This window comes from Malaclemys terrapin, chromosome 19 (genome assembly GCF_027887155.1).
Source record: "Malaclemys terrapin pileata isolate rMalTer1 chromosome 19, rMalTer1.hap1, whole genome shotgun sequence".
NCBI lineage: Eukaryota > Metazoa > Chordata > Testudines > Emydidae > Malaclemys > Malaclemys terrapin.
Genome location: NC_071523.1, coordinates 2271780 through 2299462, shown reverse-complemented (window position 1 = coordinate 2299462; position 27683 = coordinate 2271780). Strand labels below are relative to the sequence as shown.

The 27683-nt window shown below is 56.4% G+C and overlaps 1 protein-coding gene across 10 annotated transcripts in view; it reads right to left on the bottom strand.

The window, feature by feature from the left end:
- Positions 1-27683, bottom strand: part of ZNF362 (zinc finger protein 362) — a 44935-nt gene that overhangs the window by 1388 nt on the left and 15864 nt on the right. For all 10 annotated transcript variants that reach the window (XM_054009232.1, XM_054009235.1, XM_054009236.1 and 7 more), the window contains 4 exons: positions 5504-5567; positions 4415-4661; positions 3556-3871; positions 2545-2769 (listed from right to left, as the gene is read on the bottom strand). In XM_054009232.1, coding sequence (XP_053865207.1) covers positions 2545-2769; positions 3556-3871; positions 4415-4661; positions 5504-5567 — 852 coding nt within the window. The remainder of the gene's footprint in view (positions 1-2544; positions 2770-3555; positions 3872-4414; positions 4662-5503; positions 5568-27683) is intronic.

The following is a 27683-nucleotide window of genomic DNA, read 5'->3' as shown; positions in this document are numbered from 1 at the left end:
CGTCAACACAGGCACCGCCTAGAATGGGATCAAACCCCGTGCCCTACTCTGCTGTGGGGGTGCAGCAGCCCTCTAAGGCCCCAGCACACACAGGGCACCTGGACAGCCCCTCTCCTCTCCTGCCCACTCAGCGAGCAAGGGGGTGAAGGTGGCTCTGTCCCCCAAAGGGCTGCCTCTGTTAGCACGCTGGATTCCAGCCCTGCGGGGGCCAGGTACACAAAAGCAGGAGCCAGCCCTCTCCAGCAACGGGATGGAGACGGACCACCCCAGCTGCAGGGCAATGGGCTCCCAGCATGCTGCCTAGCCAGCGCCAGCTTGGGGCAAGCCTCCCCTTGCCGTCATTGGAGTTATAACTCGAATGTCCCGTCCGCACAGAAACGCCTTCACGCGAGTCCAGGGGTGCTTTTAGCTCAAGTTGGCTGGCCTGAGACGTGCACCGCTCGTCACCTGCCCTGCAGTGGGGACACAGCTAGCGCCACTCGAGTGCTGCCAGTCTGCCAAGGCCTTCTTACCATGCCCCCTGTTCCTGGAAGGACAGATGAGTTCTCCCTCAATTCACTGGGAACGTACTCACAGAGCCGCCCAGCCCCCTCCATGCGAACGTCCTGGGCTGTGCCCCCAGAAGTCCTAGCGCCTCACACGAGCGCGGGCAGTGCCAGCGCAGACCTGGCAGTGGGAGAGCCCAGACACAGCATGGCCGTGCTCACGGGAGCTGGGCTCGCTCGAGAGGAGTCACTCGAGCTAACTCCGTGATGAAGACACATTGGCACCACCCCACAGGTTAGTTACTTCCTGCTCAGCAAGATCATGGAGTCTGACTGGTTCAGCCCGGAGGGAGGGCAGAGCTGCCACCTCTGAGGTACAAAAACCCAGGACAACCAGGATGCTCCTGGGCCCGTCAGACTGGTCAGCTGGCCGTGTACTGAGCACTTGACAGGTGTCCCAGCACAGCTACCTCAAAAGAGGGTCGATCCTGGGCAAACCTGGACAGGTGGCGTCCCGAAGGGAAAGAGGGAGGGAGGTTTATAGGGCCAGTCCACGGAGGCAGGCAGAGGATGGCTGGCCTGTCCCAAGGGCTCACAGGAGGCAGTTGTCCCTCTGGCTTCATTCCACACAGGCTCCCAGAGTAGAGAGGCCAGCAGGTGCTTTCTGAAGGCCGCCTGCTCCTTCATGTTTGATGCTGGGGGGCAGCGCAGGAATCCAGGGGCATAGGGAGAGGAAGCCCAGGCTGGGAATAGGAGTCAAACCCTGCATCACTCTAGGGGTCCTGAGGTGGCCAGAGAAACGCTCTCCCAGGTAGGCCCAATGGGAAAACCTGGGCTCGATTCCACAGCTCCATGCAACAGGATGGCTGGGCACCTGTTCACAGGCAAAATCGGGCACCTGGGCATGTGAGACCAGGGACACGTGCCACACACCCACTGCATGCAAACACTGGTGCAAGGGCGCAGACCTACACCACTGGCGTGCCCACAAGAGCCGGGTCTCATAGGTGCTGGTGAATTTTTACATGGCTCTTGGGGCGCTCAAGGCTGGACAAAGCAGGGACCACCAGCAGCCCGGCTCCTGACAGGACAGTGGTGGCATGCCCATGCTGTGCTTATCCCAGTGCATTCTGGGACTCCATAGTTAGGGCCCTACCCAATTCACGGCCATGAAAAACGCATCACGGCCTGTGAAATCTGGTCTCCCCCTGTGAAATCTGGTCTTTTGTGAGCTTTTACCCTCTACTACACAGATTTCATGGGGGAGACCAGCGTTTCTCAAATTGGGGGTCCTGACCCAAAAGTAGGGTTGCCTACCCTCCAGGATTGTCCTGGACTCTCCAGGAATTAATCTTTAATTAAAGATAATGTCATGTGATGAAACCTCCAGGAATTCATCCAACCAAAGATGGTAACCCTACCCAAAAGGGAGGGGTTTTTTTTTGGGGGGGGGGGGGGTCGCAAGGTTATTTTAGAGGGGTCACGGTATTGCCACCCTTACTCCTGCGTTACTTTCCGAACTTGGCAGCCAGAGAGTGGGCGGCTGTTGGCTAGGTGCCCAGCTCTGAAGGCAGCGCCCCGCCAGCAACAGTGCAGAAGGGTAGCCGTACTAACCCCCCTTACAATAACCTTGTGACCCCCTCACAACTCCTTTTTGGGTCAGGACCTCTACAATTACACCACCATCAAATTTCAGGTTTAAACAGCTGAAATCATGAAATTCACTATTTTTAAAATCCAATGACCATGAAATTGACTAAGAAGGACCATGAATTTGGTAGGGCCCTACCCATAGTGCCTGGCACTGTTGGTGGGTGCAGGTGGTTAGGAGTCATTTCCCCATACAGAGCACTGCACTGCGGGACCATCGGGAGGACAGAGGCTACAGCTTCCCAGCCGCTTGGGGACAAAGGCTGTGGGACGAACCAGTTCAGCCAGACAGGAGTTACAGGCTTGGTCCAGCTGTCAGAGGCTTGTTTGCTCTGGGATTCCATGGGGCGTGCAGGTGGCACCTGCTCAGAGCCAGCCAGACACTGGCCATTGCAGCCCCGCCCCTCACCTGGTGTGCTGCTGGAGATGGGAGAGCTGGCGGAAGGATTTCTCACAGTAGGAGCAGTGATACGGCTTCACGCCCAGGTGGATGCGCAGGTGCTGGGCCAAGTAGGAGGCGTTAGCGAAGGATTTGGAGCAGTGCGGGCACTTGTGGGGTTTGGCCTCTGTGTGCGACTTGGAGTGGATCTGCATCTCCGACTTGGTGAAGAAGGTCAGGGGGCAGACTTTACACCTGGGGAGGGACAGCGAGAGGGGCCCGGGGGGCATCAGGCAAGGGCATGGCAAGCAGCACACCCCAGCCCAGGCCCCCCGCGAGGCACCTGCACTGCCAGCTCTAGGACAGTGTGCCCTGCAGCGTTGCAGGGGCCAGGGGCTGAAAGCAGTGCGGGACATGAGGCTGTTGCAGCCCCAGCCTGCCCCGGGAGTAACTCCGGCCTGGCTGCTACGGGCCAGATCCACCCCACAGGCCTGGCTTCTTACCCAGGACTTGTCCCATTCCCCTCCCTCTGCCCGGCCCGGCGATGGGCACACACTGTTCTGTAGGCTGTGGGGCGCCAGCATGGTCGGGCAGGGCAGCTAGTCTCTGATGGGCCCCACAGCAGGGACATGTCTGCAGAAGCTAGCAATGCAGGGACTGAGCACAGCTTCCGCTCACCAGCACAGGGGATCATCTGACCTTTCAGTCCACACAAGGTCACCCAGGGAATCAGTGTCAGAACCAGGAACAGAAGGAACCCAGCCACCCTGATTCCCATCCCCTTCCTAGAGCTGGGACTAGAACACAGGAGTCCTAGGTGCCAGTCCTGTGCTCATGCCCCCACACTGGCAGAGAGGGGGTGGTGCATGGAGGGTGGGGCCACACCCCAGCAGAGGCCTGGCCAAATGAAGGCCGTAGGGTGGCACCTGAACAGAAAGGGGCTGTTGCCATGTTCCCCTGCCAGGTGCCCTCCTCAGCAGAGGAAGGGAGCAGCCAGCAGACCAGGCTGGGAGTGCCCAGCTGGGGTGGGGGCAGCCCAACCTGTAGGTTTTGCCCTCTTTAGCCGTCTCGCCCGAGGCCAGGATGGGGTAGGGCACCACGAGGACGGGCGGCCCCGACGGGTTCTCCGCCTTGATCTTCTTCCTCCCTCGCTCTGACTTGGGCGCCCCCAGCAGGCTGTGGCCCTGGATTGTCTTGATGGAGTCCAGGAGCGGGGGGCTGGTGATCCCTGAGATGAGGGTGGGCGAGGAGGCGATGAGTCTGCTCTGACTGGTGGAGGTGGGGGTGGAAGGGGTGCTGGTGCCAGTGCTGGATTCCGAGGTGCTGACTGCGGGGGCACGGGAGGCCAGCCCCAGACCTGAAAGGTAAAGGGGGGGGGGGATCACTGGAACGCAGCTGCGCAGGGATGGAGCTCGCCCTTCTCCCCCAGGGGGCAGCTGGCTTTGGGATACTGAGACCCCATCGCAGGAAGCTTCCCAGACAGGCATGGCTTCCCCAGTACAGCTGATCCCACTTAGGGGACCCTAGCTAGGGGAGGGAGGCTGACCCATTGCCCCCCCCCAAACTCCCAGCCCCTGAGAATAGAGGCAGAGGAGGGGACCCCCTGCAGCTGCAACATGGCACTGAGAGGTTCCACCTCCGTACCCCATCGGCAGAAAGGGCAGCGGGTGAAACAGACCGTCCTGCCAAGGGGGAGAGCATGGCCTAGGAGTGGGGGGCAGCGCCAGCCTCTGCCTAGGGATCCTACCAGGTAATCTGGGTTCCCTCAAACACAGGGGGCCCCCCTCTTCTGGAGTCCTGTCCCCTCCTGCCTGTGCAGAGATGCACACCCGTCCCTCTAACCTTTCCCCTCCCAGCCCCACCCGCAGTGCTCCCCACGGTGCTGCTGGGCTGTGGTTACCTGTGACCGTGCTGGTGGCCGGCCGGGCATGCAGGGCCACGTCAGGCTGGGGGACGGCCTGTGGGTGCAGCCCTGGGACCTGCTGCAGTTTGGGGAGGGACATGATGGACTGGCTGCTCTCTGCAGGCGAGGGGGGCACCAGCAGGGGCTGCTGGGAGGACACCGAGGTGGGGGGCAGGTGAGGGGGCCGGATCTTCTCTGCCATCAGCTGCTCCTTGATTTTATTGATCAGAACCAAGTTGTCCAGCTGGGACGAGGAAAGCAAGACGCACACGTCACTGCCAGAGGCACGGGAGCACGGCAGGTGCCCCACGGGGAAGCTGCCAGCCCTGGCACAGCGCAGGTGAGGAGACACTGGCTCCCACCCCCAACTGTGCCACTATTCTGGGGCACGGCCCCTCCCCTGCAAGTCCACGTGTGGAGTGGGGAAGGGTTCTCCCCCCACGGCCCCACCTCTGCGACTGCTTGGAGGAAAGAGGGGCCAGACTCCTGGAGCTGCACGCTTCCCAACATGCAGTGGGGCCCCCAGCACTGGCAGTTCCCATGCCAGCACGTGGCACTGGGATTCCACCCACCCACTAAGCTAGTGGCACACTGCTCTGCGCTGGGACGCCTGCCAAAGGCTGCCCCTCTCCCAGCCAGCTGCAGCTGGGGTATCTACCATAGACGCTGCAGACGGAGCAGAGGTAATAGCTCATCTAATGCACTCACCTCCCCCCGGCCCTCCAGGAGCTCAGGGCCGGATTGTCCCTTCTCACCTATCCCTGAGCCTCGCAAGGGGGCTCCCTTCCCTGGCATGACGCTCCCCAGCCCAACAGCTCCGTGGGTCCTGAGACGTGGTCTAAGTGTCTGGATCCCGCCTCATCACCACTGGCCACAGGACTTTAGCAACCTTCATTTCTCCCCAGGGGTCAGTCCCCCCCGGCCATGGCCCTGCCCACTGCTCTTCCCGGGATCTTGGCTGGCCCTGCCACAGCCCCCAACAGCCACTACCTGGGATCGCGCTGCTCTGCAGCCGGATCTCACCCACGACTGCAAAAAGCTGCCCCTCCTCGCTTCTCTGGCTGCAGGGTAGGGAGGGGGTCTTACCTGGCTGGGCATGGTGGGAGGGGGCGGCCAGAAGTAGGGGTTGTTAAATCGAGGCTCCGCCATCCTGCAAGGAGGCAAACAGAGAGAGGGTCACAGGGTGGCACTTGCTGCTGGGCTCCGTTCCCCCCTCCCCACAACTCAGTAGGTGCCACACGGCAAGGCCTGGCCAGGCCGCTGGTCACGCATCCCCCCACCCCCTGCCAGGCCCAGCCCCCTCCCCATGCGGAACAGACTGTGCCAGAGCTGCAACTCGGAGATGACACGGGAGCTTTACCCAGAGCCTGCGCTCCCGGACACCGCTCCGGGCCTGGGCCCGACTCCATGGGGCAGGGGCGCATGCAGTGGGTTTATTCAGCGCATCTGTGCATGGTTTATCCTCTCCCGCTCCACACACCAGTCCCATGCCCCGGCCCATCTCCTCAGGCTTAGTGCACCAGTGAAATCAGTGTCGCGGCCTCTGCTTCAGGGCAGCCCCTCTGTCCCCTGTAGGTGACAGTGTGGGGGTCCTGCCCCCGGGTGCCGGCTGACAGCAGCAGAAGGCTGCCCCTCCTGCCCCAGGAAGGGCAATGGCCCGTGAGGCAGCCGAGTGCCCCCCACCCCCACCAGCATGGCCCTGGTGTAGTCACCATCTCGGGCAGCAGGGCTCCCACAGCCAAAAGGATTCCCCCTTCACTCCCTAGAGACCACCCTCTGCTCCCGTCACTGGAGCCGTTCACCTCCGGCTCAGGGACCTGGGAGCCCAGTGTCGCTGCCTGGCTGGGGTGAGGCACAACACCCCCAGGCCTGGCAATCAAACCCAGACCCTGATGGAGATGGGGCTGCTAAGGAGCAGCTGCTCCAGGATCCGTTTGGCTGGAAAGATGGTGGCAACAACACAACCATTGAGGGTCGAAGGCAAAGCAAGGCGTCCCCAAGGGCTCAGCGTGGGATGAGGACGGCACCCCTCAGCGCCATGCAGGAAAGCCCTGTGGCTCCAAGATGGAGGGTGCCTTCCCCAGACCATCCCTGCACAGGGAGCGTGGGACCATGGAGGATCACAAAAGACCCAGAAGATAATGAAGCAACAACAGTCCACACCACCTCATACCCCTTCAGCAGGAACCCAGTACCCACCAGAACTCAGCAGAGAAGCAGAGACTAGTTAGGGCCCATCTAATCCAGCACTGGGGGAGGAGGGGCAGGCAGAAGCGTCCCCTGCAATCGGCTCCCTGGGCTGTGCGCAATGGAATGGCAGGGCCCTCAGCAAGCAGGTTCCCAGAACATCCCCAGGGAGACGATGCTGCAGCCGAATAGCTCCGACAGCCAGACATGCACAGCCGCTCAACCCACTGAGGAGGAACACGGCCCCTCTCCTTACAGCACAGACCCCTAACGTTCTTCCCACTCCCTCAGCAGGATGGTTTTCCATGGGGCTGGCCCTGCGCTTCTCCTCTCTCCCTAGCTGTCTACCCATGGCTAATACAGCTAGCCTAGCCCTGAGGCTACGCCTCGCCTTGCTGCCTCTCATCCCATTCCTCAGCAGCAACATTCGGGCCCCTAACTCACCTCTGGTCATTGCGACTGTGGGAGCACAAGGGTGTTTTTCTTTAATCCCACCTCTACACTACACTGCTCCCCGATAGGGAATGAGGAGTCAGACAGGTGGGCCTAAGTCCTACCCCCAACTGCCAGCTGGAACAATCATTCCTTCTCCCTCCTTGGGTTTTACACCCACGAACGCCTGTGCAGGGTCACCATGGCCATCTCTCTCCAGGCGATGCTCAGCTGAGTCGTTAAGCAAGAGATCTCAGTGGCTCTCCCTCCTTACCAGGGAGTCCCTCTGGGGATACAGGAAGGAAGGATTTCACAGTCCCAGGCCCGAATGCTATCTACGCTCACCCTCGCACACACAGCACCAAACCCTCACTGACAGCTCTGTTTGCACATGGCCTCTGCTTTTAGGTGCCTTCCCTCCGCGTTGCCAGACATGAGACCCCTGCGCCGGATTTCCAGCACTCACAGCTCCCACTGACATCTGAAGATGTGGGTGGTCAGTACACTTGCAAGTCTGGCCACAGGTGTCTCAAGCTGGGACCAGAACTTAAGGCAGGCACCCAAAAATCAGAGGCCACTTGAAAACGTGGTTCTTCATGTCCATATCTGGTAAGGCTGAAGGGCCAGAAAGCTGGAGAATTAAAGCAAATGGCACTGTCTAATTTGCATAGTTGATGAATATGCATTTCTTCATTTACATGCAGACCAGAAATTAACTGAGTTATAATTTTTCAGGTTCATAACACACCACCCACTGCCTGTCTGCCCTGAACTAATTCTCTCTCTCCCCCTCTCAGCCGTAAGTTCCTCCCTGCAAGGAGGCAGCCATGGGCGTGACCTGATACCTGCACGGAGGCGGGTGTGGGCCCAAGTGGCACCTGGACACCTTGTGGCAACTGAAGTTGGATTAAAAAATGACACGAGTAAATAAATAAAATCTGTGCTGTCTGATAAGATGTTAATGTTGCCAACAATTATGCAAGCAACAGGATTTTGGCCCCTGCTATAGATATTTGATGAGATAACTGGCTCTGTGGATGAGGGGAAAATTGTAGTGTAGCCATCCCCTAACTCTGCAGGGCAGACAACCCCTACGTGGCAAAGTGGAGGAGACTTGGCTGTGTTACTGATTCTGTTCCTAGCTCTGCCTGTAGGACTCTGTGCAAGTTCTTACACTAGGTCTTAACAGTTCACTTGCATGATCTACCATTGAGTTAATGCGGCTCAAGTTAACCTAGGTCAAGGGAGAGCGGCCATGCTGTGAAGTCACACACAGGTGGCCCGGAGTGATTGGATTAGCAGCAGTGTGATTGTGTTCACAGCTGAGGAGTTGTGCTAACTCGAGCAACAGCCCGGACCCTGATGGGCCAGCCAACTGGAATTAAAAGTGCCGTCATACTCACAAAGGGGTTTTGTGTGTGAACGGGACTCAGGGTCAGAAGGGGAGTGAAAATGAGCCCTCGTGCTCAGTTCTCTGTGGACATGTCTACACTACAGGGCCTATGTCAGCATGGCCCCTGGTATGTCAACAGAAGGAGCTTTTCTGCCCGGTAGTAACGCTATCTCCCTGAATGACGGGGTGACCGAAGCACTTTTTTCTGTTGGCTTAGCTGCATCTGCACTGCGGGCTTTGCCAGCATGTTCACCTAGGGCTATGAATAGCCAACGGAGCTCTGCTAGCCCAACTTTTTAGTGTCAACCTGGCCTGTAAAATGGGTGAACGTTGGTTACCCCCAAGGTAACAGTAGGAGAGTTGGGTTCAGAATAAGGGTGAGGAAAGGGCATAGAAATAGCAGCAGCGGGCAGCGGAGGAGCTGGGGCTAGATCTCATGGGCTCTAAGCTTGTATTTTAGTGGCCCTCTCCTGGGCACGGCACGTAGGCCTTTCACTCACTGTACTTTGCTTCCCTGAAATCATGTGAAAGCCAGGATTTCTCATGTCCTCACAGGAATCATAGAATCTCAGAGTTGGAAGAGACCTCAGGAGGTCATCTAGTCCAGCCCCCTGCTCAAAGCAGGACCAATCCCCAACTAAATCATCCCAGCCAGGGCTTTGTCAGGCCAGGCCTTAAAAACCTCTAAGGAAGGAGATTCCACCACCTCCCTTGATAACCCATTCCAGTGCTTCACCACCCTCCTAGTGAAATAGTGTTTCCTAATATCCAACCTAGACCTCCACCACTGCAACTTGAGACCATTGCTCCTTGTTCTGTCATCTGCTACCACTATGAACAGCCAAGCTCCATCCTCTTTGGAACCCCCCTTGTAGTTGAAGGCTGCTATCAAATCCCTCCTCACTCTTCTCTTCTGCAGGCTAAATAAGCCCAGTTCCCTCAGCCTCTCCTCATAAGTCATGGGCCCCAGCTCCCTAATAATTTTCATTGCCCTCCACTGGACTCTCTCCAATTTGTCCACATCCCTTCTGTAGTGGGGGTGCTCAAAACTGGACGGAGATGTGGCCTCACCAGTGCCGAATAGAGGGGAATAATCACTTCCCTCCATCTGCTGGCAATGCTCCTACTAATGCAGCCCAATATGCCATTAGCCTTCTTGGCAACAAGGGCACACTACTGACTCATATCCAGCTTCTCGTCCACTGTAATCCCAAAGTCCTTTTCTGCCGAACGGACGCTTAGCCAGTCAGTCCCCAGCCTGTAGTGGTGCATGGGATTCTTCCATCCTAAGTGCAGGACTCTGCACTTGTCCTTGTTGAACCTCATGAGGTTTCTTTTGGCCCAATCCTCCAATTTGTCTAGGTCACTCTGGACCCTATCCCTACCTTCCAGCGTATCTACCTCTCCCCCAGCTTAGTGTCAGCCGCGAACTTGCTGAGGGTGCAATTCATCCCATCATCCAGATCATTAATGAAGATATTGAACAAAACCGGCCCCAGGACTGACCCTTGGGGCACTCCGCTTGCTACCGGCTGCCAACTAGACATTGAGCCGTTGATCACTACTCGTTGAGCCTGAAGATCTAGCCAGCTTTCTATCCACCTTATAGTCCATTCATGCAGCCCATACTTCTTTAACTTGCTGGCAAGAATACTGTGGGAAACCGTATCAAAAGCTTTGCTAAAGGGGTTGTCTGCCCTGCAGAGTTAGGGCATGTCTACACTACAATTTTAAGTCTACCTACATTAGGTGATGTCCACACTACCCTTCTTCTGTTAGTGGTTCCGTTGACTGAAGAGGGGCCGTGTGGGAGGCTGAGAGCCAAGACTCTCAGCTCTGCGCAGCTCCATGCCAGGAGCCCAGCTGCCCCCGGGCTTCTTGCCCTCCACCCCCAGCTTGTAGCAGGGGCATCGTGAAATTAACAAGCCAGCCAACAGCTGATGTAAGGAACGCAGTGTCTCACCCTAACTACACCCACATAAGCCCTACACCTCTCGCGGCGGAGGAGTTATGTCGGTGTAGTAGAGCACTTACATCAGCAGGAGCACAGCTGTAGTGTAGACACTGACATAGTTAGGGCAGTGCAGACCAAGCCTTAGCCTGGCTTCTTACTAGGGTGCTTGCCTGCCCCCCTGTGCCCTATCCCCCCCCTTAAATCCCTCTGGCCTGAGTGTGGCACTATTTTCACCCCAGGCGAGCTGGCCCAGCTTGGGGGAAGGGTTAGAACGCTAACACTGGTAAACTGGCCACCTTGCGATGAGGATGCTACGCAGGTCCTGCCAGTCCTCTAATGCCTTCTCACGTGCCAGGACAGAGAAGTTCTCCCACAACTCACTGGGGAAGAATCACAGAGTGACTCAGGTCGCTGCAGCACAAAGAACCATGCGGATGTGCCCCCCGATGTCCTAGTGACACACACAGGGGTGTGCAACACCCGTGAGGACATGGTAAGCCAGGTAAGGTGTTGCAGCGCAGCTGCTCACACCTGGGCTAGACTAACCCAAGTGCCAATCATATGGAATAACTGCAGTGAAGACAGACCCACAGACTGTTAGAAGAACATGGCAAATTAGAGGCTTCTAAAACCCACAGTAACAAAGGGCAGCTCCGTGTTACACTCTAGCCACTTGTCCACGTAGATGTTTGTGACTCTGATACTACCTCCCTGCTAGCTTCAGTGGTACAGCCCCTGTGTTTGCACTCAGCGCTCCTAACCCGACTGGGGAGTGTTGTGACATTTGGCTGTGCCGTCTGGAATCACTAAACCGCTGTCTGCTCCCAGAGCCAGGAATCCTGCTGCCCGGGTGAGCCGTTGCCGGTGGGTGACACGTGTGTGAGCTGGCAAGGGGAATAACACACCTTCCCGAGCAGTTACTCCTAGAGCTAAGTGCAAACAGGTCTGTGCTGTGGATCTGAATAGTGGGAGTTTAAACCAGAGGTGGGCAAACTATGGCCCGCAAACCACATCCAGCCTGCGGGACCGTCCTGCCCGAGCTCCTGGCCCAGGAGGCTCACCCCCCTCCCCTGCAGCCTCAGCTCGCTTGCTCCGGCGCAATGCTCTGGGCAGCGGGGCTGTGAGCTCCTGGGGCAGCGCAGCTGCAGAGCCCGGCCTGACCCGGTCTCTGTGCTGTGTGGTGGCGGCAGCAGCGTGGCTGGCTCCAGCCGGGCGGCGCGGCTGTAGTGCCGCCAACCACCGGTGCTCCAGGCAGCACGGTAAGGGGGCAGGGAGCGAGGGGGTTGGATAGGGGCAGGGGTGTGGATAGGGGTCGGGGCGGTCAGAGGGGAAAAAGGGGGTTGAATGGGGGCAGGGGTCCCGGAGGGCAGTCAGGAAGGAGGGGGGGTTGGATGGGGCAGCAGGGGGAAGTCAGGGGCAGGGGCTCCGGGGGCGGTCAGGGGACAAGGAGTGGGGATGTGTGGATGCGGCAGGGGTCCCACAGGGACTGTCAGGGAACAGGGGGGGTTGGATGGGGCAGGAGTCCTGGGGAGGGCAAACAGGAGCTGGGCCACGACCTCCTCCCCTAACCAGCCCTCCATACAATTTATGAAAACCAATGTGGCCCTCAGGCCAAAAAGTTTGCCCACCTCTGGTTTAAACCCTGTTGATGACCCACTATGGAGGAGAAAAAAATATATTTACCTGGGAAGCTGGCTTAGCTGTGGGAAGGATTTTATATGGCAAAGCACTGCTTTTAGCAGTGAATTGGGATGGTCTATTAAAAGGTGTTTCACTATTGCATTTGTTTGGTATCAGTGGGAGCTGTCCCTTTCAGAACCAGCTGGAGACAGAGCAGAGAGTGCAGGAGATGTTTCCTGTGCCCAGAGAGGAGCAGACCCTGCCTGTGACAGAACCACTAAGGGCAGAACCTGATTTAATACCTTCATCTTCCCACCAAGCAGCCTCGTTCCCCAAGGTGTAACGTGGGTGCTTATGGGCACTGGATCCCTCAGGGCACTGAGAACCCTGGGCCTGTACGTCACCAGTGTAAACCCAGCCCAGCTTCCCAGGCTGGGCCCAGCTAACAGTGTTTGGGGAGGATCTGTTCCAGCTCCCACATCCCAAACTCACCATCATGCTTTGCACTAGACTGCAAGCTCTTCGGGGCAGGGTCTGTCTCCTATAAGGTGGCCACTCATGCATTCCCAGAGACTCCGGTACCTCTGGGAATGGTGTGAGCCTGCCCCTGCCAAGACCCCACCCCCACTTGGATGACTTCAGACGCACAGTGCATGTGAGGTCACACTATGTGTGTGTGGGGGGTGGAAATGGCGCCCTCCTCCCATGCAGTGGGATCTCGCACACAGGCCACATGGAAGGGAGGGGACATTTTTCACTACTCCGCTCCCGCCAGAGTGACCATGTGTGCGAGGTCCCGCCAGCTGGGGCGGAGTGGCGCGCTCTTTAAAATGGCATCCCCTGTCTGACACCGCTCAACCTCAGGTCCGATTCTGTGCGAGTGCCGGACACTGCAAAAGCAGGACTGCCCAAGAGGCTTGCCTGGTATCTTCCTGCGTGTCTGTGCAGTGCCTAGCACAACGGGCCCAGTCTCAACAGGGGCCGCATGGGAGTGCCTCAATTACTATGAACATAAGAGAGTTGGCAGCTCTGGCCCCATGGCACACACCCTGGGGGGAGCTCAGACACAGACCAAAACACATGATTTAATCTTACATTCGGGCCCAGTTCATGACATGTAACTGCAGGAGGCGGCAATATGGGGCTGCTACATAGCATATATATGGGGAGAGTTAAATATCTTGTGGGGCTTCTAACTCCCTTCTGCCTAAGGAGCAGGATGTGAACCCAGGGCTCCCAGCCTAGCTAAAATCCCTCCCTGTGGTCTCCAGGGCATTTGCCTTCCCCTTGTGACTGTTTTGTGCTGTGTGTCCTGCTCAGAGTCAAACCACCCCCTTTGCCTTGTACCCACACCTCTTCCAGCTGCCCCATTTCCTGAGCTGCAGGGACCCGCTCCCGCCACTGGGTCCGCCTGCCGCATTCCCACCAGCACTCTGGATCTTCCCGCTGAAGGGACCACGCTGCAGCTGCTGTCTCTACCCCACTTTTATTTACAGCTCTCTCAAACCCAGTCTCCATTGCATTAGGCTCCCTGTTGGGGAAACCAAGCAGCTGCCTTTCCTTAAAAAACAAAACATGAGAGGCAGTTACTCGGTGCCTGGGAGAGCATGCCAGAATCAGGCGCATCCCTGGAAATTGGGCAATCTCACATGTCTGCATGTCACCCACTGACACTCCCAGAGAGTCACATTTTAGCTCCACCCACAAATAATTCTCTCTCTAAGCCCCACCCTGAAGGGATGGCCTCAGCAAGCTGGAGGAAAGAGCAGCAGCCTTTAAACTGGTCGCTGGAGTAAAATGCAATGTTATTGCAAGTAAACTACATAGGAGAGTAGCTAAGAGTCCTGCCTAGCAACCTAAAGGAAAGCGGAGGTCCTATCCCGGACCTAAAATCCCAGGACACGGAACAATGACGGCTTGTTCTAAAGAACGGGGATCACTTCATAACTTTCCAAGCAGTTAATACCGATGTTCCAGCTGGGGTAGGATTAAAACCATAAACTTAGGGCTTGTCTACACTTAAAATACTACAGCGGTGCCTCTGTAGTGCTTCGGTGTAGACACACCTCCCCGAGAGGAGGGATTCGCCCATCAGCCTATTGCTGGCTACATGGGGTCTTAGGTTGGCTTAACTGAGCCACTCGGGGGGGATTTTTCACATCCTTGCCTGACGTAGTTAAACGTAGCTAATTTTCTAGTGTAGACCGGGCCTCAGTTTCAAGGCTGTTGGCTGCAAATGCCCCAGTATCACATATGGGTTGAACGTGACATGATAAGACAGAGGAATCAGCAACACTGGTGATCCATCCACCGTAAAAAAAAAAAAAAATATTTATTTATTTATTTATTCCCCTGAATGCAAAGATAAAAATTGAGCTTTGTAAAATGCTTGGGGTTGTAGAAAATCCAAATAACCTACATCTCAGATTAATTCTAGGGCTGTAACTGAAAAGCCAAATATAAAGTGCAGATATGCACTGAGCCATATGATTTAAATAAAGACATAAATGGAAACATAATCCACTGAAAACTGGTCAAGGAGCAGCAGCTAAACTCTCTCAAGAAAAAAACCAACATTCTCAATATTAGATGCAGGACATGCATTTTGGCAAGAGGAGTCAGATGAATCAAGCACTAAGCTAGTGACTTTTAATATGTCATTTGGATATCAGAAGGTGAAGTGAATTCCCCCTGTAGGTATTAGTTCTGCTCCTGTGGTATTTCAAAGAGTTACTGCTCAGACTTTTCAAAGGTGCTCAAGTTATAAAGTGAATAATGTTTTCATTTGGGCTGGGCAACGAAAGACTTGGGCAAGTTTGGCAGACAGCGAGGGAGAGACACCAAAACTCAAAAACCCTTTCAAAGGCCAAAACCCAAAGTCCAACTGAAATTTACCTTAATGGCGGATCCAGATAAACTAGAAGCCACATCTGAAATGCTTTGTCTCACACTGTAAAGTGGAGGATGATAAATTATTTGGAAACATTCATTCCAAATCTATCATTGGCTAATAAAAAACATTTTAAAGGAAGCTCAGAAAAGTGGCAATAACAAATGACCTGATTTAAACAGCAGTTTAAAGCCCCAGTTCTGTGAAGCTCTTAAACATGGGCTTAACCTTATTAAGCACATGAGCAGTCTCACTGAAGTCAATAGGACAATTCACATGGGTAACAGATAAATGTATGCACAACCCTTTCCAGGATCAAGGCCTGCATCACTGATTACGAATCTGCTAGTTTTAAAAGAGGGTTTAATTAAGCCAGTTGCAGCTGCCACTTCTGAGTGCAGCCCCCTTATAACAGAACAGTAGCCACTTGCATTTATACTGAGACCCCTAAACGAAGGAGAAGGAAATTGTCCAGATTGAAAAGGAGAGGTTGAGTATTGTGACTGGCTGTTTGAAATTCATACGCAGACAGGATGGATTAGATTAGCTGCATCAGAAAGAAAAGAATACTGTAGAATCGATCACAAGCCATCACAAAGTTTCTTTTGCACTACCTACAATCCACAGCGTGGTGAAGCTTCAAAGACGTGACCTCCATGTGGAATATAAATCAGTCAAGAACTGGATTCCCTTATTAGGGAAGTAAATAGATCAACATCACCTGATGCCAAGACTGATGAACGTGAAAGTCAAGAAGGGAGGCATTTCACATTAAAACAGAGTGAACGTGAATCACCAGTTTGACAAGGAAAGGCCAGTAGCATAAGACCTGAAACTGAAACCACACTGGCCAGTTAGGGAAGGCCAGGAAAAAGACTTGACTGTCAGAAACTCTGAGAAAAGATGCTCAGCAAAAAAACGAAAACATTGCCGTCATTGAGGTATCGAGAAATGCAAGCGAAGGCCAAGAGAGATTTTGTTCTTGCCTGAAACAATTGCTCAAATAAGAGACATGCCTGCTCGCTGTAATGCATGTAATCATTTCCCAAGAGCAAAACCAAAATGAGGCAACCCAGGATCAAAACGTGCCAAAGAGACTGGAGCAAAAGCTGGGGAGAGATTTATTTCAGGTTGGCAAAGAAACCCATTTATTCATTACTAGCAAATTCATGGAGATGTCAAACAATCAGACACAAGCAGCACTCAGTGCTTACCCAGATCCCATCACAATCAGCAAGACCTGAAATTACCAAAGCCCCTAATTACTGACCCAGCTCTCACACGCAGAATCTCAGGAATTTGCCCTGACCGGCCATCACCTCCTTGCCAGTGTATCCCAGGGTAACGGGACAGCCAAGAGACTTACCCGGACAGTGAAAATCTCCCTCAAAGAAACTAACCGAGACAGAGGTCTGTGTCCAGCCCTGCTGGAACTCAGAAATATCCAGAGAGAAGGATCTGTTTTCCCAGCACACCTGCTACCAGCCAGACAAAGTTTTGCCTCCCATAAGACTGCAGTTGCTCAAAGCTACAAAAAGAACAGACTAGACAAATACACACTGGAAGGAAAGCAAGAGAGACAGAAACTCGCCTAAGACACACACACAAAGCCACTGTCCACGCTGCCGTCTGGACATGCCATCTACCTGGGAACAGCAGGAAGGCAGCAAAAACTGTTACCCCACAGCAGAGACACAATTGCAAGCTGTTGGAAACAGACGGTCTGTCTGGGCTGGAGAAAGAGAGATTTGCCTGAAATACCCGAGATGTGCCAGATACCTGCTGACACAGGAGAAAAAGGTGATAACTGGATTCCTCAAGGAACACAGGATGCAAGAGGTTCTGTATCAGCAACCACAGGAGCACACCAAGTACCGGTATCCAGGGCCGTCCCTAGAGATTGTGGTGCCCCACGCAGCCCCCTTGCAGGGGGGCCGCCCCGGGGCCTCCAAGGGGGAGGGGCTGCACCCAAGGGCTTTGGAAGGCAGGAGCAGCCAGTGCAGGAAGGCATCAGGGGTCCGACCCGCCCCTGTACTCACAGGGCGGCGGGAAGAGGAGTGACCCAGCCCCAGCCTGCTCCCTTCTGCTCCCCTGGCTCCCAGGCTTGGAGGAAGGGGGAGAACCGCCCCCCAGCACTCCCCGGCCGGGAGCCAGCATAGCGTAGTGGGCTGGGGCCGAGTCACTCCACTTCCCGCCACCCTGTGAGTGCAGGGCGGGCCCGACCCTGACCCCTGCTGAAGTCTCCCAGGACACATGGATCAGGGGACAGGGTTTGGGGGGGGGAAGGGATGGAGTGGGGGCAAAGCAGGAGCAGGAAGAGGCAGGGTGTGGGCGGAGCAGGGGCGGGGGCTGAGGGGAAGGGGTTGGGCAGGGGCGGAGGCAGCTTTCCTAGGCCCTGCTGTGCGCAGCTCACGAGGGGGATCGTGCTGGCCGCTGGAACTGGATGCAGCTGTGTAGGGCACCAGGAAATTTGGGGCAATTTGGTACCCCAAATTTCCTGGTGCCCTGAGCAGCTGCGTAATTTGCGTATGGGTAGGGATGGCCCTACCGGTATCACCAGGGTTATCACGTGCAAATTATCCAGACTCTCAGGGAGTGCCTTGCTGAAGCCTCACTATTAAAGGGGGCACTCTCAGAAACTGGGTTTGAAAAAAACTACTACTACTATCTAGTGAACAGCTTCTCACCTGCATCTCTCAGAGCACTTTCCAAAGGGGGTCAGTGTGCCCATCACCACCATGCAGGTGCGGACACTGGCGTACAGAGAGAGAAATTGACTTGCCCCAGGTCACCCAGTAAATCAGTAGCAGAGCCAGGAACAGAACCCAAGTCTCTCAAGTCACAATCCTGGGCGTTAGCCACTAGACCATACTGCCTCTCCAGGACAAAAAAAAAAATCATAGTTGACATTGGGCAGCTATCCAACCGACAGGCTGGATTTCCCCCCAACATTTGCCCCTTGGGTGGAAATCATACCCCCCCCACCCCAGACACTAGGGCCATTAGCCTGTGACTTGGGCACTCCAATCCCGCTATGGCTATTTATTGCCAATGGGATGTTAAAAATGTAGATAAGTGAATCATCCCCGGTGGAAATGACAGTGCGTCACTCCAGCCAATTAAGATGTCTGCCCCCTCTCCCTGAGTGATCTCATCCACTCCCATGGCCAATCAGGATGTCTGCCCCTCTCCCTGAGTGATCTCATCCACTCACATGGTTTCATTTACCATCCTTACACTGATGACTCAACAGCTGCCTTCCCGTTCCGGACTTGTCTCCGCCCTCCAGTCCCCGGCTCTCTGACATCTCCAGGATGTCTGGCTGTTACGCTCAACTTAACATGCCCCAAACTAATCTCTCAGCCCAGCCTCTCCATCACCGTTCAAACCCCACCATCCTCCCTGTAGCCTGGGAGGCATCTTCCCTCTCCTGACACATCCAAGCTGTGTCCAAGTCCTGCTGTTTCCTGCTCCTCAGCATCTCGGAGATCCATGCTTTCCCACCCAGGCAGCCAAACTCTAGTCTGAGGCCTCGCGGACACCTGGCCTGGTCTCCAGGCCATAAAAAATGATGCTGATAAAATAACCCTCTTTGCCCATCACACCGCCCATGTCACCCCTTCTGTGAACCCTTCCACTGTGCAGAAAATTCAGGTTTCTTGCCATCAGCATCACGGCCCTGCCTAACTCTGCTCTGGTCTCTTATCTGCCCCCTCCCACTCCCCCAGCGATGCCAGCCTGGAGCACAGTCTCTCGGCTTCTCCAACCATCTGTTTCCTCCCACACTACCCTTATGCCAGAAGTGCCACCCCTGATCCATACCACTGTTACCCTCCCCAAAACCCACAGAACACTGGCCAGCTTGCAGGGCAGCTGGGAAGAGCAGAAATTAGCTACTTAGCAATAGAAGGAGAGAAAGTGCTTTCAAATGATTCAGCCCCATCAGGCAATGCACAGAGCTTATCCATGGGACTTATCACTGTCCTCTGTGCTTCCCTCCTACTGTCTATTACACTCACTTATTGAGTCCTGGTTTGAATTAGATTATGTGCCTTCAGGGCAGGGACTATGTCTTCATCTGCTTTTGTACCGACACTGCATAATGGGCTTTTGGGCGCTGTGCAATGCAAACAGAAGTGACTGGCCCAAGGCCCACACTGAGTCAGTGGCAGAGGCAGAATTAGCATACAGGCACTTCTGGCTCCCAGCCTGGAGATACCTCCCGTGACATCAAAGGGTGTTCAAATGCTAGGGAGGCCTGGATCTAAGACACTTTCCAGTGGGTCAATCCCAAGGAAGCAAGGTGCCCTAACTTTGCCCAGCTGGGGACCAACTCTGCATCTTTCCCGGACTCAGTATGCTGCACCCAGCTGGCACAGAACAGATTTCCAGCTGCCCTCATCTGTAGCACAAACGCGCACGCCAGAGGAACTGGATCCCAGCATGCATCACGACATGGCTGTGATCTGTGGGCAGACGAAGGTGGCTGCAAGCTGCACTGTACAGCTCCAAGGATCTCAGTCTCGGAGCCGCACTTAGCGATCCCTGTTCTGTTAGACATTTGCTGCCCTGGCACGGGAGCTTGGCTCTGCGCTGAACTCCGGGGGGAGTGGAGGAACACAATGATTTTCCAGTAATGGCTCAGTAATAAGCATTCGTTTTCCCCGATGGCCCCTGCATCCTCACTCTAAATCCCAGTCATCAGAGCAACTGTGGCTCTCAACACAGCCCCCTCCAGTCCCATTAACAACTCCCCAGCTCCCACCCATCTGCTGCGCGACTCTCGCATCCCATCCGCAAGAGATCCTGGCGGGCGATGGGGAAGGCTGTGGAGATGCTTTTACTGATTAGCAGCTCAGCTGAGGGCACTGCTGAACCTCACGCCAGCAGCCCTGAGCGGGCAAACACGGCTCCTGGTGACAGAGCAGGCACTGGGAGCAGGAAGGGGGAGAGGAACTGGCTGGGGGCTATGACGACGAGCCCATTCGGATTCCATTCCTACAGCACCCTGCTGCCAGTAAAGGTGTTTAGACTCAGCTGCTATTACAACAATGCAGCTCTACAGCCACTGACCCGAGTGGCTGGCTTGTGTTTCCTGCGGCCCGGGGGACCGGAGTCTCCATGGCAATGCACTGGCGCCGGCCAGACACCGCAGCACCGGGAACACATCTACACAGTCTCAGTGCAGCCAAGCAGAATTCCACTCCCGCTCCGGGCTGGAACAGGGGTTTCCCCACCATCAGCAAGGACGTCGAAGTAGATTTTGCTCCTGGGCTAGTGAAAGGTCATGGCAGCTCTGCAAGGCTGCCTGGTACTTTGCTCCTCCCAAGGACTGAATTAAGTCTCCCAATAAACCCTTAGAAGGCGAGGATAGGACCACAGGAACTGCCCGAATGGCTCCAACTGGGGCCCATCTAGCCCAGTATCCGGTCTGTGACAGTGCCCACTTCCAGGTGCTTCACAGGAAGGTGTAACCCCACAGGAGCAGAGGTGGGATAATCTGCCCCCACCTAACTCTCATCCTGATCTCTAATATTAGAGGTTGGCTTAACCCCTAAAGCATGAGGGTTAATATCTCTTCCACAATTGTTGTTGTTAACTATGACAACTCAAGATGTTCTTGTCATCCATATAAATGCCCAATCCCTTGTTTGAAACTTGTTACGTTCCTGGCCTTTATTTAGTATTACTCTCCTCATTTAAGATGGGGAAACTGAGGCACAGAACAGGGCAGTGACTTGCCCTAAGTCACACAGTGAGTCAATAGCAAAGTTAGGAACAGAACCCAGGAGCCCCGATTCCCAGTCAGGATGAAATATTATAAATACAGAACAGCGACTATCGACAATACAACAGAATTTCAAAACAAAAGTTACGAAAAAAAAAACCCTCTCCCCCCAAAGTAAGTGAGAAAATAAACATCCCAGAAGAGCCAGATCCTGGGGGGTGCTGAGCCCCACAGCCCTCCCCACAGGTGTGCAATAGCTGGGTCCTAGCCTGTACCACACTAGCCTCAGCTCCCGCAGCCACCTGACTCAAGGCCCAGGCCAGCAGCGGCGGCTGCAGATCTGCTGAGTCACCTCCTCTGTTCCCAGAGTCCCAATTTATTGCTGGGAACAGATTTGTTCCTATGCACGTCTACTGGCTGCTCTATTCTTACACTGCGCTCCCCGCCGTCGCGTCTCAGTGCCAGCGCTAGGGAGAGGAGCCAGCTCTCGGATTTTCCCTCCTGCTTCTCCCCAAGCCAGACACATGAGCCGGGAAGGTGAAAAGCCCAACGCAAACCAGGACAGGAGAGACAGAATCAACCCCTGAAATTCAGCAGCAGCTCAGGTGCCCGAAAGTGCGGCAAATCCAGCCTGACTCCACCCCTTCCTACCTCTCCAGCCTCCGAATGAGGAGGCTCCCTTGCCCCCCATCCTCCTCACTCCCTCCTGCATCCCCCCCATCCTCCTCAAAGGGGGGCCCCTAGTATTTTGTAATTAGAAGCAGATTCCTGGCTGGGCATTTAGCTAGAGCAGACCCCTTTCAGGAGCACAAGGGAGCTTTGAAGTATCCCCACCAACCCAGCCGGGATAGGAATGCCCTGGGAGGTGAGCCCTTTCTACTGGGGGACAGTGGAGGAGGGCACCCCCAAGAGGGGTGACGGATTCTTCCTAAAAGTGGGAGGGTGCGGCCATGAGGCCCTGCCCCCTCCATGGCCCCACCCTGTCCCTCCTCCCTCTCCTCTCCCCCCACCCCCAAGGTCCTGCACCCTGGCCAAGCCAAAAGCCAGAGCTGGGGGAGGGGCCCCCCCGAGAGCAGTCCCTGGCCCGTGTTCCCCCCCCCCAGGCCTCCATCTAGGGCAGGTGCAGGGTCTGCAGCTCTCTACAGCTGTCTGGGCTCCCTGGGCCAGGCTCCAGCTTCCATCCTGGCTGGGGGGCAGGGCCTTGGGGCGGGGGAGGGGGGGGAGGAAAGGCAGGGGGCCAGGCCCGTGGTGAAAAGTGGAAGAGCCATGGCCCCTTGGCCCCCTCGTTCCAGCACCCCTGGCCCCCAAATCAAAGAAACATAAAAGGAGACTCTCGAGAGAAGGACGCAGTCTCCCTGGCCGGCCATGCCAGGGTGAGGGCGAGGGTGGAAGGCAGACAACTGAACCGTGGTGTGCCTCCCCCAGCCCAGACCTACATGCTGCTGCTGCTACAAGCGCCCAGGTTAGCAGGGATCCAGCCTGCTCCCCCCAAACCAACAGGCATTTCCCCCGAGATTCCCCGGGACCAGGATCCAGTCACTGTCAGCAAACAGGGCCTGTAGGGCACGAGCTACTTGTACCCGAAGGGCCGGGATCCCATCCACTCCCCAGCCGGTGGCCAAGACAGGTTGTTCACAAACTGCAGGGAGCCAAGGCTGGAGCGACAGCCTCCGTGCACCACCTCCCCCAAATGCTGCACAGCTCGTCCGGCTGCGGCTTCACCCGCTTCCTCCAGCCACAGAAAGTGACCCACGGGTGCCCCAGCACCCACGTTTGGGCAGCAGGCGGCACCCGTCACGTGGAGAAGGAGGGAGAGAGTAAATACTGCACGTAAAGGGGAGAACGAACGAACGGATGGATGGTTGGATGCACTGAATCAACACGACAAGACTGCATCAGGTGAGGAGGAGGAGGAGAAAGAACGGAAGCAGTACAAAGCCCTAGTGAGATGCAGGGCACTCTTTTTAGGGGGTCACCAAATGGAGATCTGGGGGACATACTATCTGCTTTAATGATGGTTTCTCACACAAGCAGAGTGAAAGTGTCCCCCAGCTTGGGCCAGGGAGCGGGGGACATCCCCAACCCCTAGATCTAACTGCCCCCCTTCAGCTGCTGGAGCTCCCCATTGAAGCCCAGCAAGTGGAAGGCCTATAGCACGGGAAGCTGAAGTGCCCCGGGTCCCTCCTCAGCCCAGGCCGCAGGTTCTGGAAAACAGGAAGTCAGGGCTATGATTAGAAAAGGTTCTTGGAACCAGCCCAGGCTAACAGGGCTGGACAGCAGCTCCTCTCCCCCGAGGAGCAGGTGACGGAGCCACACGCCTCTCCTTGTGGCACAAAGCAGCCCCGCACTGCCCCTCACCCAAAGCCAGCCCTCTCCCCTATCCTGCTGCCCAGCCCAGCTTCACGGCTGCTCTGCCCTGTTATTTCTACCATGCTGTGAACATGGTTATACCCATTCCTCTCCAACACGACTGAAAACACAGACTGGTCGTGCGGGGTTTTACTCCTGCTCCTGAGCTGTGCTACAGACTTGGGCTGGCAAAGCTGCAAGGCTCCTGCATGGCTGATGCAAGGATCACCGGCGAACATGCAAAGGCATCTTTAGCGTGTTCAGTGCATGTAACACACATCTGTGCATTGGCCAAACTATCTCACACAGCAAAACCGCCAACCGCCTCTTGGGGCGCACACACCAGCCCTATTTAAAGGGCAACTGTCAGGTCAAGTTTAGCCCCATAATTTAAGCTTGGTACGAACAAGGTGCTAAGGAATCCAAGCCCTAGAGAAACAGCTCTGCAAAATGGAACAGAAATTCCAATGGACGCAGAGAAAGCTCATCCTACAGCGCTTTCAACCCAGCATTGCTGCAGACTGCTAGCACAGGACAGCCACAAAGCAAAATCAACTAAACACTGACACTGAAACCAAAGTGACGGAGACCCCGTCCCCTCCGTTTTCACTAACACCCCCCCCCCCCCGAGGAGGCACAGGAACTCACAGACTGAAAACTACCCGAGGAGGGAAATCCCGGCCCATTGAATTTAATGGGAGTTTTGCCGTCACTTCAATGGAGCCCAGATTTTACCCTGGACGTTTACATAAGTCTTGCAGGTTTGAGAATCTGAAATGCCATCAGCTCAGGGCAGGGAGGGGGCGTCCCCTAAGATCCTGTCTGCATGACAACTATAGCCAAAGCAGGGGGATCTGGTTACAACACAGATACGATTAGTGTAGACGGACCCTAACCACGTCAATGTAACTGGGCTAACACGTTGGGCTGGTTCTGGGTGTCCATCTCCTCTGTCCCATCAGAAAGCTCCTCTCCCTCTATAGTTCCAGTGTTCTCAGCCCCGTAGCGTGGGGCGCCTCCGAAGCACTAACCCCGCTGGGAGGCAGGGAAGGGTTATCACAGCTTTACAGCTGGAGACAAGGCACAAAGTGGATTAAGTGACTTGTCCAAGGTCACACAGGAAACTTGTGGCTGATCCAGGAACTGACCTCAGGGGTCCTGAGTGCCAGGCCAGTGCTGTAACCACTAGGCAATCCGTGTCCCCCCCCAGTTTTTATACCTAGCATGAGTCCTGCTCCTAGGCCAGCAAGTTACAATGGAGTTTAATGGCAAATCCCTCCTGAGAGCTCCCCAGCCCTGGCAAGTCCATGAGGGACAAAGCCAGAGTTTGAGCCACAGCCTAAAAGTCCCCTGCGGAGTCTCAGGACATAGGAATCCCAGCGCAAGGAAAGTTCACTCTGAAAATGAAAAGTGGCCGCTGGGCAGCTCCCTCCCTTCCCCCTCTGGCTCAGGACGTCTGGGCTTGGGCCTGGCACCAGCCCCACGGCGCTGGCAGGAAGCGTCGCCCCATGAGTGAGTCCCCTGCCCCGTCCTCTGATGGGCATCCAGGCCCAGCCCTGGAGAGTCTGCCACGAGGCTGGGCCGAGCTCGGAGCCTGGCGCTCACAGGCCCTGTCCTGCGGGGACCTAGCTCAGCCCAGGCCTCTCACTCTTTATCCACATGGGAAGTGAGGAGACACGGTCCCCACCCCCTCCGCCGCCCAGTGCAGGACCTGCAGGGAACCCGGGGAGAGGGAGGTCAGCCTCCATGGCCCGGGCAGTCCTCACCCCCAGTCCCTGGGCAGTGCAGCGAGCCATTCCCAGAGCCAATGCCATGGCCAGCTGCTCCGCACCCGCCGCTGGGCGAGGGCCAACTGGGGCCCCAGCTCCCCCGGGAAAGGAGCCATGTTCCAAGCAGGACGGGAAGAGCTTCTCAAGCTTCCTTCACCTTGGGTGTCGCCCCACATCCTGTCCCCCGGGTTCTCACCATGCCCCCCGCTCCTCTCCCTTTGCACTGCTCTGCACCATGTGCTCCTCCCCACACTGCCCTGCACCCCCTCTCCCCACTGTGCTCCTCCACCACTGCCCTGCACTCCCCGTACTCCTCCGCCCCACTGCCCTGCACCCCCTCTCCCCACTGTACTCCTCCGCCCCACTGCCCTGCACCCCCTCTCCCACTGTGCTCCTCCACCACTGCCCTGCACCCCCGTACTCCTCCGCCCCACTGCCCTGCACCCCCGTACTCCTCCGCCCCACTGCCCTGCACCCCCCACTGCCCTGCACCCCCTCTCCCCACTGTGCTCCTCCCCCCACTGCCCTGCACCCCCCACTGTACTCCTCCGCCCCACTGCCCTGCACCCCCCACTGCTCTGCACCCCCTCTCCCCACTGTGCTCCTCCCCCACTGCCCCACACCACCCGTACTCCTCCACCCCACTGCCCTGCACCCCCTCTTCCTACTGTGCTCCTCCCCCTGCCCTGCAACCCTTCGCCTCACTGTGCTCCCCCACTGCTCTGCACCCCCTCTCCCCACTGTGCTCTTCCCCCCACTGCCCCGCACCCCCCACTGTACTCCTCCGCCCCACTGCCCTGCACCCCCTTTCCCCACTGTGCTCCTCCACCACTGCCCCACACGCCCCGTACTCCTCCGCCCCACTGCCCTGCACCCCCTCTCCCACTGTGCTCCTCCCCCACACCCCCCATACTCCTCCGCCCCACTGCTCTGCACCCCCTCTCCCCACTGTGCTCCTCCCCCACTGCCCCACACCCCCCATACTCCTCCGCCCCACTGCCCTGCACCCCCCTATACTCCTCTATCCCACTGCCCTGCACCCCCTCTCCCCAATGTGCTCCTCCCCCACTGCCATGCACCCCCTCCCTCCACTCTACTTTCCCCCTCCCCGCTGCTACAAGCCCCTTCAGCTTGGGGTGTCTTTGAGCCAAAGCCTGGCGCCTTCAGCACAAGGCCATCCTTCCTAGCGCTCTGCCAAGGTGCAGAGGAAAGCTCGAGCGTTAGGATTTCACCCCTCACTCTCCAAGACAAGGATCCACATAAAGGAAACGGATCGGTGCTGCCCCCAGGCCAGGCCAGCTCTGCAATGAACATCACAACATGATGTTCTCAGGAAGTGTCTCAGGAAGCCAGGGACGCCCTCTCTAAGTCCCTGATTCAAAGCCAGCCCTGGTCACCGTCTGTTCAGCAGCCCATGTAAAGTGGGTCTCAGCCTGTTGCATTAGTATCCACAGGCACTAGCCGGTGCCTCAGCAGAAGAACAATCAAGTCAGGGAGACGCAGCACACCAGCCTCGTGATCCATTAAGGTTGAGGTACATAGACTGGATGCCAGGAACGCGTGTGGACAGAGGGCTGCAGTCTCTAGTGCTGGCACGTCACCACCTGACCTCACACCATAGCGATCTGTAGATGACGTGCCAAGGGCTATCCCGGCTCCACCGAACAAGGCCTGGGAACTTTCTAGGGCCTGCTGTACTAGTCCTTTGGGGGCAGTGCAAAGGGAGGAGCTTTGGGCTTCATTACGTATGTCAGCTGGTCAAAGCCCCCTTCAGTTTTCCCCTCCGGCTCTCTGGGGCAGGACTGAGTCCATCGGTCACTGGCCTTCACCTGGCTCACATCTCCAGGGTTGGGAAATCTCTCTCTTGCTGCCCACCACTTCTCTCTAGGTCCCTCTCCACCCACTGGCCACTCCTGGGGGCCCCACTATGCCCATGTACCCCAGGCACAGCAGTAGGCTAATCTCTCCCCACCCCGGCAGAAGCAGGGACTGGAGTCCAGAGGGGAAAACAAATGCCCAGTGCTGCAGTAGCAGCCCCGCAGCAGCCAAACCCTGCTACAGACACACCCCGCAGAGCGGCTGAAGATGGAGCCCTCCGCTGGGATCCCTTCTCCTTCGGGGGGGGGGGGGGGTAGAGCAGAGGTGCCCCTACAGCCTACTCTCAAAGCTCTCTCCAGACCAGCTTGAAATTACTCCAGTGATGGGACTCGCAGCCCCTCTCTTGGGCAGATGGTTGGGAAGCTTTTCCCAGTAGTCCCCCACTAAATGTCCGTTTGCTTGGTTCCCATCTTCACCCCATAACATCCCCTTTGGGCTGCCTTAAATCAGCCTCCTCCATCATTAGTGCTTGCGCCATCATGGAGCTGGAGGGTCTCACCTTATCTGACTCCCCACCTCCAGCCCCGCCTGAACCAAACCATCCAGCAATGATCCACCGGAGGAGTCAGGTTTGGCTCTTTGGGAAAGGGCAGTTCTAAGCACTCCCACATCCCAGCCACTCACAGTCCAGCTACCTGGCCCCACATGACCTCACACCCCGGGGCACCCTGCCGCTGTGACCGCTCTGCCCAGATTATGCCTTTCCGTTTGCTCTATGCACTCGGTCCTGCAACTGCTGAGCACCCGTGACGCCCTGGAGCCCAAGGGCCCAGTCCTGCTACTGCTGAAATATCAACAGTCCTGAGCTTCTACCGCAGAAGCCAGTGGCAGCTGCGGTTGTTCAGGGCTTCAGAGGCTGCAAACCCAGCAGTATGTTTGGGCACAGCCCTGCAATCCTGAGTGCAGAGCCCATACCAAGCCCTACGCACCGTGCCGAATGCACGTCTGCAGTGCCTGCTCAGCTTCACCCTCCACATGCAGCTCCCACCGAGGTCACGGGGGGCTGCAGGGATCGGGCCCCACAAGGGGGAACCAGACTTTCTGGGCCAGATCCTGGCTTTGATTT